Raw genomic sequence first — 13,053 nt, 5'->3', positions numbered from 1 at the left:
CAAATAATAAATCCACTGTTACGAGAATTTGCAGAATGCAAAGGTATTTAAACCATGTGGAACTCGCCATAGATTTTCAAATCCAATTAAATATCCTGGGCATTTTATGGAATGGATTAAAAACACGGGTAACAAGCAGTTATCAACTTTGTAGCCTATTAAAGTGTAGGTATAACAGCTACACTGTGTGTGGACTTTATTTTACCAGCAAATACTTCGGCACGAACAATAGAGTGCTGAATGTGGCCGTACCCTCGACTCAATACAACTTCCTTGCTATTCCAGTCCAGACTTACTTCCAGTAATAGTAAAAAAATATTGATAATTATATTTTAACTGAAAACTATTTTTTATAGAATTTTCATCCGATCTACTAATCTACGATATTTCTGCTGAAGACGCTATAAGTAAATTGTGTAAATCCTGTTTTATGTAGTAATGAAGATATAAATTCTTGTGAAAGTTTCAAAAAGAAAATAAGAAAAGCTGAGCATAATCAAAATTATAAAAAGTCAGAATGTCGATCCAAAATTCGGGCTGCAACTACGGGCTGCAATGTACCGAAAACGTTACATGCAAAATTCGATGTCAAAATAAAGAGCAAAATTTTGAAGGTGAGGAAGCCATAAATCTCTGTTTGTCGCAATGGAGGAAAAGAAACACCAAATCAAAATTTATAAAAATGCAATGGAAGTGCATCGAAAAAAATTGAAAATAAAAACTTCAAAATAAATGTAGTCTTTTAATTTAATAAATAAATTATTTTGAAAATTAAAATAAATAAAAAAGCCAGGATATCCAGCTGGCTGTGTCTTATTGTGCACCTACCACAAGCCAGTAGATGGCGTCGGGACACAAAAAACTATGGGAGTTTGCGTTCTATAGGTTTACTGTGTTGTCTATGTCCATCATTGACTTTTGGTTTACTTTTTTTCGACATTTGGGATGGCCATAACATAGTTTAATGAAGTTGGTCATGCTTTACCTACCTACTTAAAAGTTTCACGAGCTCTTTAAAATTGCCCTGATTTAATGACATTTGTGTTTCATCGTCACCACGAAACGCCAATTCCTGTGTCGATAAATACAGTGTGGAATAAAATGATTTACATCTAGTTACCTTTGGAATTTTTGCACATGTAAATTTTCCAGTACCGCTCTACTTTTTTTTTTCGAAGTGCCGAACTATTTGTTCTGTCAATAAATGTCATCAATCGAACTGACAATTGTTACAATTTACTAAATTGAATTAACAAACGTTGGTGGCCACTTTCAACACTAGCTGTGACTTGCTTTTGTTAACTCCTTTTTAATTTCAATCTCAACTTTACATTCATATCATCCCTCGCAATAAATCACATTTGGAATTTGGATATATACCGGGTGTATTATGTGTAGCTTTCAACTCATTGGTCAAATTTCGAAAATGATAATGTTTTGAAATAGGTTGAGAAATTAACATTATAAGTGATATAATGAACAAGGAAGGTGATATAAATTAAAAAATTAATAAAGGAAAGATTCTTCTTTCCTTTGCGTTGTTTTGCTTTTGCAAAACCTGTGAAGTAACGATATACAAATGGTCTCATACAAATGAATTTCATTTCGACTGCTCCTGTTTTTATGGTAGGTATGTTTTTTTAAGCATTTGTCTTGTTAAAATAATGAATAAATTACAAAATGCACAACTAATCGACTTTATTATATGATTTACAAAAAATATAGCAGTAATTGAGTTCACATATGTCAGGCTTCACTAATCTAACAAATAAGCCACACAAATGACTGAAAAAGTGACTCTATTTTTTAGTATTTAGTGTAAACTTTCATTTTCCTGATATACCGTGCCTTCAAATAAATTCGAAATTAGAGTAGGCTACGATTTATATATTTTGTCTATTAACGGTTGGTAGAATGTTTGGCAATGACAGTTATCAATAGTTTTATGTCACGATGAAAATTAACACGTTTACTGTTCTGTCCAAAGTCACTGCTGTGCTGTCTAAAAATTGCATGTTGCCAACTTCATAATAAAATCACATCCGAATTGATTCGAAGGCACGGTAGTAACAACAATGCATTTTACAAATACACCTAAATTTGACTAGCGTGTAGAATCAGTATGTGTATACATATCTATGAAACATTAAGTAAAGTAATTTTTGACTATTTACAACATTTTTCAAAATTTTTCTTCAAGTAACAGGAAAAACAGCATCATGAAGTAACTCGCTATTGTAAATAGTCAAGAAGATTGCATGAATATAAATTACAATATAGGTAGTATTTACGAATGTTATGTCATAGTGTAAAATTATTCAATGATTAACTGTAACACTGTTACTTAAAGTATTAGATATTTATTTTCTGTGTTTGTCTTACAAATATTGGATAAGTGTTTTTAGAACAGAAAATAATCACAAAAAAATAAAACAAAAGAATATTATATTCTGCAAAATTACGTACCTACATATGGCACATAGAATTATTTACAATTGTGTAATAATAATCAATAGGTAGTTGACTGTGTACTGTGTGTTTTGGTCTATATGAACTAAAATACTTAAAACCTGATGAAAACTTAAATATATGTATGTACTTAGAAATAAATAAACAGTATTTTTTAATTCGCCACATTATTCCCGGTCAACAGAGTAAGAGTTTTATAAACTTAAATTATTGAGATCGATTTTTACAATATGAATGACACCTGTGAAATGTTGTTGAGAACCGAGTACTCTAGTATTCAATAACTTTTAATTTAATTAAGTTAATTGTATTATAAAAATAAAATCTAAATTCAAAAACGTGTATTACATAATTTTTTTTAACTAATAATTAAGTGAAGAAGCTATAGGTATATTTAGAATCGATAAAAGAACAAAGGTAAAGAAATGTAACGTATCTAAGTAGCACAAAATAGATACAAATGAATCACAAAAATATCGATCCTATTACTTAAATTTATCATGTACTCTGGATATCGATATGACATTTTAAAACTGCAGCAACATTTAATTTAAATATGATGTGATGGTTAACTTGTAACTACTGCAACTCAAAATACATCATTGATAAATGTAATCGATTAGATTACACAAAACGAATCAACTTTTTTTTTGTTGCAGTTGTAATGGGACTAGTCATATTGTTGAATTAATTCAGCGTTTCTGGACAACTATAAATAGTAATGTGCGTAGCACAGTTGAAAATTCTTCATTAATAAACCGAATATTTCAATATAAAAATTATTATCTACTTAAAAAAATATTTTAAAAACATTCCTTAAAGTCTAAAGTCTAAATTTAATTGTCATGGAAAAATGTACATAAAAATCAAGTGCATGCATACTGATGTATATTACGATGGAAATGATATTTGTATTATACATTACAGTACTTAAGTTCTAAAATAATTTGGAAATAAATTTTAGAATACGTTCTCTGGGAGTAAGCCAAATGTAGTTGTTAATGACAACATCTATAATATTGTTGTTCAAGCCTCGCTCGTTAAGGTACTAGTGTCATGAACTCCATGCGGATTCTCGGCAACTGAAGAATTGGCTGTAGAATAGCTGGTAACCCTGGTCGTATTTGTCATCGTCATGGAGTGAGCCAAATAAGGTTTTCCAATGAATGTGTAGTAACTGAAAAAAATCACGATAGTCAGTGATAGTCTGATAAAAACACTTAATATTACAGGATCAGACCACACCAACCTAAATTGAATTAAAATTTGTTACGAATCAAGCCAAAATATGAATTAATACGTCACAGCAACCTTGAAATTCAAATTAATTTGGTGTGGCGTATATAGATAGTTAATCACTTCAAGAGATAGAACATGCGTTTAGTTACTTTTTTTTATTCAAAAGCAGATTATTTCGCAAAAACTTTAAAACCGCAAACCACGTTTGGTGCAAGATAAAAATATAGTGTAAGATATTCTTTGATTAATCCAAAACCTGACCCATAAACTACCTACGAATTTTTGTTATAAATTTAAATCGTAATTGTGAAAACCTTCAACCGCTCAAAGAAATTTGCAGAAATAAAGACAAGTCATGTTTAAGGTACAGATTACTGAAAGCGTTAGCCAAGTACCAGATGCAGTAAGTCTAACTTGCATTTGCCCACTTGGTAACTTACTGCCAAAGTTTTTTTAAAAACTAACGAGTCCAGGTAAAAGTTTTACGTTTGATTTCATAAACTCGTCGTAGTCATTGTTTGAATTATCTTTGGTTTGCTCCAGTAAAATCTAAAATTATCTTCAAATAATGGGCTAGTTAAAAATGACACGACGATCAAAGTTGTGTCCAGGTTTCGTGACGAGCAGTGAAATCTCTACTCACCGTTTCTTCAGCAACTTCCAAATGCTCCTCTTGAATACGAAAATAAAGAAGATAAATACACCGTAAATGGCATTGCAAAAATCTGTCAGGTACCAGATGGCATCGGGGGCTTTACCAGACCAAATCACAGCCCATGAAATTATCTCCATTGACCAGTTGACACCCATCGCAAACAGTAATTTTAGGTAAAGATTGAACCTATGAAAATATCCATTTTAAAGTTGCTCGGCTAATTATGTAAAAACAAAATTAATTACAACCAGTTGATGGAAAGTTACTGAACATAAAAATAAATCTATGACAATAAAACAATATTTGGCGATTTTGGTACTATTTATCTGGTTATTCCTATTCAGGATTATTAATACTCACGTTTGTTTATCGTTTTCGTAGGAATGACGTTTGCTATCCTCCTTTTTCAGCATTGAAGTCTCCTTCTTTATACTCCGAATTTTGAACGCCGTCACAGCGAATAAAATTATATTTATTGTTATTAAAATTGCCATGGGTCCATAGAAATACAATAGTTCGGGGTAACCTCCTATAATAAGATGTTAAATCATTACAGGACCTGGATTATGTGCAAAAACAAAAAAAGCATTATTTTTTGGACATTCATTTTTTTTTAATATCTTTGAACTCTTTTAGTAAAAACCACTGGTTACATCCTTTTTGTATTATAATTGGAGTGTGGGTATTCACCTAAAATTGTTTTAGCGTAAATAAAGGATAGGCGGAACAGGGGAGACTTAATTAAAAAGAACAATTTGTGTTTTCCCATGTGTGGCTGCAGGCAATGGATATTCATACATTAATATTAATAGCACGACATTGTACGAAGTAAAATAAACATTGTAAGAAGTAAAATAAAACTGCAAAAACTTACTTCTCAAAAAACATTGTCCTTTACCAATACCGGGGCTAAACCAGGAATTTTCTTTAGAATTTGTATCGATGATGTAAACTATTAGCACATGGAGGATTGGTACTGCCCATGCGTACGCACTGTACATAAAGAACCGTTTGCGTTCTGCAGATTTCTTGCTGCCCGTGAATCCTCTTAAACCACTATAACACAAGAAATTATTTGTAGAGATTGTACAATTATTATTGCACAGAATGAAAAAAAAATGCATTATACTCTTACTTATTTTCCACTTTCTCTTTATTGTGCTTTAAAAATTCTCAAATCATTGACGCTCCAAGCGTAGAAATCATTAAGTACTTCAGATTACTTCACTAATGGCAATGAAGACGCAAGTTTTTCTTGTTAATGTTTATAACGATTTTGGCATTTTACAAATATTTAAATTATTTCTATTTATATAACATGTACGTAATAGACCTGTATAAGTTTATGATGGATTCAACACACTGTTGACCTGTTTCAACTTTCACTAAAGTGCAAATACCTCTTATACTCGTGGTAAGCTTAAACTGCAATGTGCTAAATATGACTGAACGTTAAAAAATACATTTAATTATGAATTAATTTATGCAAATTGTGGATCTAAAGCAATTATTGTTTTACAGTTATCAAGTAATCAAATCAATATACAGTGGTTTTCGGTTAATTAGGACATTAGATTGTTTAGCCGTTTATTTCAATCGCGAGAAGAAAAACGAATCAATAAAAATTCATAAAACGAGTTAATTTCAATCACTTTTTTCAAATTCAACACGTTTAGTTTAGGTGTTGTGGTCTTGTTCTGAATTTAAACAACTTTTCTTAGTTTTATCTGTTAATTGGCATAATTGGGATGTTCCAATTAACCGAAATACATTGTACACGCCTCTACAGATATGAAATAAATAAATAAAATGAATCATTAGTTGGTATGTTTTATCACTTTATCAGTGACGCATTCGCTATTTGTAAAAACCATTAAGTATTACAATTTATCTTATTTAATCGTCGCTGAAGAGAAGTTTATTTTAATAACTGTTTTATGCGTTAGTGTGTGAATCAAAATGTTATTCATATCATCGAACGGAAAACGTGGTTATGATAATGTTTGGTAAAAGTTTTTTTTAAGAGATAAACGATTTGCGCCTAATAAACACACAAGTAAATAAATAAATATTGTTTAAACGGAATTTCTTTACGAAAATTAGTGTTTACTTTTTTTTTATTGACAGCACACTAATCTTTGCAAAGTATGATAGTGAAAAATTATGTCTAATCACGAATGAGTTTGAAAGATGACGATTTTTTAATCTTACCTGAAAGTGAACCATATATCAATGCAAATGACGTTCATCCAGAAAAATGACACCAAAAAGAAAAGTAGACAGAAGTATCCTGAAAAATGTTTTGCTGATGTGAGTTCGTTGAATTATTGTCAGAATGTATTTATTGAAGTAAAGTGGTATAATATGTATAAAATACATAAACGGTTTATTGCTTTTACAGAGGGTAATAAAGATTTGAGTCACAGGTGGCTAAAAATAGTAGACATTCGATCATATCACAAAAATCTTTTTGACGAAATGTTCATTTTGGTTATTTATGTAATCAGAATATTAAACAGAGAGTAGTGTAAAAACATTATTTATCTACAACTATCAAATTATAATGGGATATTGTTAGTAAATACATAAAGCTGCTTATAGGTATGCATTATGATAAACTGTGTAATATGAAAGTTTATATTCGGCAGCTATTTTTTTTTAATAAGTAGACATTATGAACAAATGACATTAACGTCAAGTTAATAAAAGTGTGATTTCTTTTGTTGAAACGTTTAAGTTTGTTTAATTAAGAATATTCAAAGAAGTGAAAACGATATCCAACGTAGGCCGTCAAAAACTTGAGGAGTAGTAAATTAATTATTCTGGCGATGCAAGTTGATAAAAGTATCAATAATACAACTATTGATGCTTTTAACAACTTTTGAAAGTACCTACCCATCGATTCATAAATTTAAGCTTACGATCTAAAATGAAAGGAATTGGAGCAGGCTATGACAGTTGGCAACATGTTGAAACGTCATTATCGGAACAGCGTAACAGACAAATTAGAGATCAAGAATGAGAACTGCCAACTGTAGTTGGCTGTAGGCTTTTTTAGTCTTTCATATTTCAATGGAACTGTACTATAGTTGATTTAAGATGCAAAAAACCACTTGTCATTTACAACAGCATTTTTTCAATATTTTTGAACAAAGGGACCAGAAAATCATAGTTTGGATTGAATATTTTCCATATACGTATAATCGTGTTAAAAATAAGGGATTTAGGGATATTCGACACTAGGTTGCCATAAATTTGGTTAGGTTGGAGGCTATGTAGTTTCTGGTGATATACAAAAGACATCGTAACCATATCAAAAATGTAAGGCAGCGAATTTCTTGTAACAGTTACAAATGGCTAATTTCTCACTAAGTGATATACAGGGTGTTTGGTCTTTAAGGTAACAAACTTGTCTGAGATACACAGCTAGATTAAATGAACAACTTTTCTTAGTGACATTTTTTTCAATTTGCTTTTTTATTATGCTGAACTAAACTGACTAAACTCTGTTTCCACTGTTTGAGAGCCACTATTCGTATCTGTAATTATTAATACCCAGCTAATAAAGATTTGTAAAGGAAAATGCCTTAGTTGCCGCCTTTATAATTTAGAAATCTGGTGGATCTCACACAGTAGTTCTTCAAATTGAAAAAATGATTACTAGAAAATTATAACACATACTAAAAAATGCTACTAGAATAAAAGTTTTATTTTGTCTATTTCTTTACACAGGAGAAGTTTGTTACCTTATACCGCAAACACCCTGTATGCTGTTTCGTTTCATAATCAATTTTGGTTTCTGGCGGCATATTCAAAATTACTTTTGAAAATTCTAGTTACACACAACATGAAAAACGTTATTTCCCTAAAAGTTCGAATTCTAGGCCGTAATTTATTTTTGACACGATTATATAAGTTGTTTCAAAATCAAAAATCTACCAACACTGCATTCTACGTCGAAAATACAACGGACAACTTTTGTTTTTAGTATGTTTGTAAGTGTTAGAAAAACATAGGGTTATGAAATAAAACTGTTGACAGTCGTTTTGGTCGTAGTTCATCGTGCTTATTAGTTAATGTTAATGAGCGCTCGCTTTAATTTAGTGGTTAAAAGATTCGTTGTTTTTCGAGGAATTTTTATAATTCGATATTTGTGACAAATTGAAGGTCAAATTTTGGCGGAAGGTTGGGCCAACCCAAAAAAATGAAACTTATTCTAGGGATTTCTTTTTTTCTGTCCACATAATTCAACAGATAGTGGATTTTTAATTTTGAAACAGATTATAAGTAACGGGTGACTATTAAGATTTTCACTTGGAGTTGGCTTTGAACGAGTTTTTATTTTTTCTGTTACTTTAGACACACGTAAGAACGAACGACAAATGTCAGTCAGTACAATTGAAACTTAACCAAATTAAGAGAAAAAACATTTATTCAAATGTCAAACTTGTCAGTGTCTAAGGGGCAACGGAAAACAAAGAATGATCCATAGCCAACCCTAAGTGAAAATTTTAATAGTCACCCGTTATAAGTAAAGTAATTTCAAATGACTAATTACATAGAAGTGCTGTTGCAAGGGCAAAGTGGTTTTTTGCAACTTGAATCAACTATACCATCAAGTTAATTAAACTTATTGAGAAAAAATATCTAGTCATTATCAAAAACTATATACTCGTGGTTGTAGATAAAATATTGTAATTGACTCGCATGTGTAACGGCTGTATTACAGTCGGATGATTACAACACGAGCTGTATAGCCTACATCATACGCTTGTTAAATAAAATACAGTTTTTAATTAAGTTTGCAATAATCATCAAGAAAATGTTACATTTATCAGTAAAAGTGAAACAAATCTTTTTTATTTTTAATAGTTGTTTACATAAAGACGTACAATATTTTAGAACTTCTTTTAGTTTATATTTAAAATGGTAAGCTAAATTAAAAAAAAAGAACATTGCAAAAATGAAATACTTACCGATAGAAGTACAAACTCCTTGAGAGAATCTTGAATCTGTAAGTTGAATGATGACAAGTAGTAGGTAGCTTAACATCAGATTAATGACATAAAACATAAGAGCTTTCATATGAAGATTCCGATCCGGCAAGAGTGCATAAGCGATGAATGTGGCCAGCAGGAACGGCATAGATATTATCATTCCTGTAAACAACAGAATGGTTAAAAATATCGATAAAAAAGCTATTCGATGTGTTCGACATTTATTTGTTTAATGAAAAGTCTGATGAAAATGTTTATGTGAGGGTAGAAAATTGTTTTGTGATTGAATGGACGGTACTAATTTGTGAAAGTATTTTGCAAATTAAGTAAGTAAAAGTAAAAAACAATAACATTTTAGCTAGTGTCATCTCTCATGTAATTTTTCAAGGAAATTGTTAGGATGCACTTTACAAAAGTATGCACTTGAAGAATCTTAACGATGGCGAAATTTTGTAAAGTTGGCTCTCATTTCAGATTAGTTTATTATTACTTATTATACATAGTAACAACAGTTACAATGAATACTTTGTATTCAAAAAAGAGAAATAATTCAATTTTAATATAAAATGCAGTTGAAAGTTTTACATATACTCCTACTTTATTATGTGGTACTAAATTACACATAATAGTATATTATGATACAAGTTTATAAGGAAGCCTTTAAAGCACGCGCGACGAGTTTAAGAGCACGACGCGTAGCGCAAGCACTTTAAAGGCCCCTATAAACGTGTATCATACGCATTTTTTATTATACCCGCATTACAATCTGAAAATTATAACAAAAAAGTAATCTGTGTCATTAATCGTTGATATAGAAATGGTCAATTATTGTTGTTTCGTTGCTATCATAACTTGTGTATAAATGTCTATTTATCATTGTTCAAAATGTAGGTGAATTTGTTGTTACCTAAGCAACCCTTAAAGCTTTAGTGTTTTAAAGGCCCTTTTCCCACGCATTTTAGTGTCAAAAACAGGGATTATGATTCAGGTATAATAAAAACAATTAAAAAATACTTTTAGTTACATTTTACAAGTTTAATAAAAGTTTTTGTTAATTTACTTAATTTAATCTTTACCGTCAATTCTATTTTCGAGAGGCTTTATTTCAAGACCGTTGGAGTTATTAGTTCTTCGAAATAGTTCTCTTTACAAATTCTTTGAAACATCAAAAATAAAATGTGTGCAAACATGTTCTGCTTTTGAGCTGAATCGGTTATCGAAGTGTTTTCAATATTGGGCAAGAACAACGGTTATAAACAGACTTTAAAGTATTCATTGTGGTTAAAAATACACCGAACAAACGACGAGGGATTGGACTTTGAATTAATTAAAATAACTGAAGTAAGGGAAATCGCACTTGTAATAAATGTATCTGTTTGGTAATGAAATATTTTTTATTTCACAATTACTAAACTTTACGTGTTTCTCCAAGTGATCAGATCTCGAATCTAAATAAATTAATACAATTCTCTTCACTTTAGAGATTCAAAAGAGTGAATTATTTTATAGTGATGTTAAAAAAAATCAGGATTTATGGAATTTACGCTCGCGCATTTCTATTTATGTTGACCTTGTTCAGCATCAGCAGCCTGTTTTTTGTATTATGGATTAATATACAGAATTTGGTTATATTTACATATTCATTCCGACTTGTTTTTCCCAAATGTCACCTAAATGAATGTGAATTTCCATTAGCCACAGAATACATTAATTGAAATTTTAAATTTTCATACCAAGTGTATTGTACAATAATATGATTACCAAATGAAAGGAAATAAGGGGCGGCTGTGGAAAACAAACCTTCTGAAAACGTACGGCGTAGCCTCAATCCGTGTGAAGAGGGGTTGTGGTGAAACAATGTTGTGTAAGGTAAACCCCGTCACGATTTTCTTCGTTTCCATTTGAATATGTATAGGGTTCTGTCATGAATAATTTGGGTTTTAGAATGCTTAAATGTCAAAATTTACAAGTGTTAACTTATGAAGTTACGTCGCAAGTTTTCATAAATTTTGTTTTCCATAGCCGCCCTTTACTTTTTTTTTGTTGATCATATTGGGCTGTATCATGATACCCTTATTAAATTTAATCATGACTCTAATTACCTTGGTGACGAATTCATCTCTTTCTGGCAGGTTATAATTGCATAAATCTATATCGTTTTATGTTTACTTTAATCACGACTTAAGTTAAGTTAACTTATGTTAATAATATGCATAAATCCCGCATAAAGACGTAAATACGAAAAGCAGATACACAAAAGCATAAAGACATACCTATGAGAGAAACAAACGCTTTTCCTTAGTTTTTCGTTGGATATAAAATATCTGTTGTGCAACAGAAGATCATAGGAAATAAAGATTATCTGTTTGTTGTACAATTATGTACTTAACTTGTTTAGTTCAGTATTTAAATTCAATGGGTCAAGGTATTTATGAAAGATTTTATATTACAGTTTTTGTTTTTTAATCAGATTTTATTTTAAGATAAACTGAAATAGAAATAGCCATTTACATTTCTTCTCGAAATCATTCGATGATATTAATAGTTTCGAAGCGACGCGTCGCGTATGTAAAAATATTAAAACGAATTCAAACTATTATTGTGGAATAATGGTCTGAGTATTTTAACAGTCGGGTAAATATAGAGTTCAACAGAAATCATTGGGACTGTTTGTTTTCAATCAAATTGGGTCAAGATTTCATTTGTAATAAAATAACACTGGTTAATAAAATTACTGGAAACTATTGATTTAATTTTATTTTTTGTTATTATATTTTTTATTTTTCTCCCTAGTAACAATTCCCTTAATTTGTTTATTAACTTTTCTTGTTATATTGAACGAAATGAAAATGTAATTAAGTGTGAAAATATCAACATTGGGGAATAATACATAATTCGGTAATATGTTTCTGCAGTGCATGTCATGACCAATTACTTGATATGACGTCGTGACTAAATGACATTCGAGTGTAACTGACCAGGGGATGTTAATTAATTAGGTACTGTTTCATGAACGAAGTTTTTAAATACTGTATTTAGCAATTTTATTTACTGTATCGTTCATATAATTATGTATTTAAAATGTAAATCTATAAAATGAGTTGAAATAGCCGGATTATCAGATTTGTCCAGTTGTATAATAATTGTAAACTGTTTAATACTTAATATACTTTACTATTTAATTCATCTGTCACTTAATGTTCATCAACCACTGAAACAAACTTAATTTTAATGATTTCCATGGTTACAAAAGAATTGCAGCGGATATTAGACTAGTACAATAATATCGTCGAATATTGTAGGTACTAGTACTTGAAGTGAATATTTTAAATAAATAAAAATCTTTACTTAAACCTTTTTTTGCAGCGAAAAATGAACACAGAAATATTATTTTCTAACAATGTACAATTTGAAAAACTGAAACAAATCCAATTACGATTTGTAGTCAATGTTATGCAAATCATTTTTGCGGTGGTCTTAGTCATGTCACCGGCGGTTTCGAATTCGACTCGTGCTACGCACTCGTCAGATTCATATTCCAGCGCCGTTGACATTCGTAACACCACCACAAAAATAATCGGCATAACATTGACTACTCGTCGTAGTATTACAACTGATTATTTTAATACTTAATAAAATCTATAAATATACGCAACGGCGACTAAACCAAATCAAAATTGATTAGAACGTGAT

The 13,053-nt window shown here is 30.3% G+C and overlaps 2 protein-coding genes across 10 annotated transcripts in view; both read right to left on the bottom strand.

Moving 5' to 3' along the window:
* Nucleotides 1-13,053, bottom strand: part of LOC138127231 (delta(3,5)-Delta(2,4)-dienoyl-CoA isomerase, mitochondrial) — a 108,181-nt gene that overhangs the window by 94,547 nt on the left and 581 nt on the right. The window lies entirely within an intron of this gene.
* LOC138127183 (G-protein coupled receptor Mth2-like) overlaps nucleotides 1,682-13,053 on the bottom strand; it is a 65,076-nt gene continuing 53,704 nt past the window's right edge. For 8 of the 9 annotated variants that reach the window (XM_069043093.1, XM_069043071.1, XM_069043125.1 and 5 more), the window contains exons 2-7: nucleotides 9,340-9,522; nucleotides 6,575-6,653; nucleotides 5,238-5,419; nucleotides 4,724-4,892; nucleotides 4,352-4,549; nucleotides 1,682-3,646 (exon numbers count right to left, since the gene is read on the bottom strand). In XM_069043093.1, coding sequence (XP_068899194.1) covers nucleotides 3,496-3,646; nucleotides 4,352-4,549; nucleotides 4,724-4,892; nucleotides 5,238-5,419; nucleotides 6,575-6,653; nucleotides 9,340-9,522 — 962 coding nt within the window. In that variant the 3' untranslated portion in view covers nucleotides 1,682-3,495. Of the gene's footprint in view, nucleotides 3,647-4,148; nucleotides 4,258-4,351; nucleotides 4,550-4,723; nucleotides 4,893-5,237; nucleotides 5,420-6,574; nucleotides 6,654-9,339; nucleotides 9,523-13,053 lie in introns of all 9 variants that reach the window. The other variant, XR_011158141.1, reaches the window with a different exon arrangement.

This window comes from Tenebrio molitor, chromosome 1, assembly GCF_963966145.1.
Source record: "Tenebrio molitor chromosome 1, icTenMoli1.1, whole genome shotgun sequence".
Taxonomy (NCBI): Eukaryota; Metazoa; Arthropoda; class Insecta; order Coleoptera; family Tenebrionidae; genus Tenebrio; species Tenebrio molitor.
This window is presented reverse-complemented; position numbering and strand designations above follow the sequence as displayed.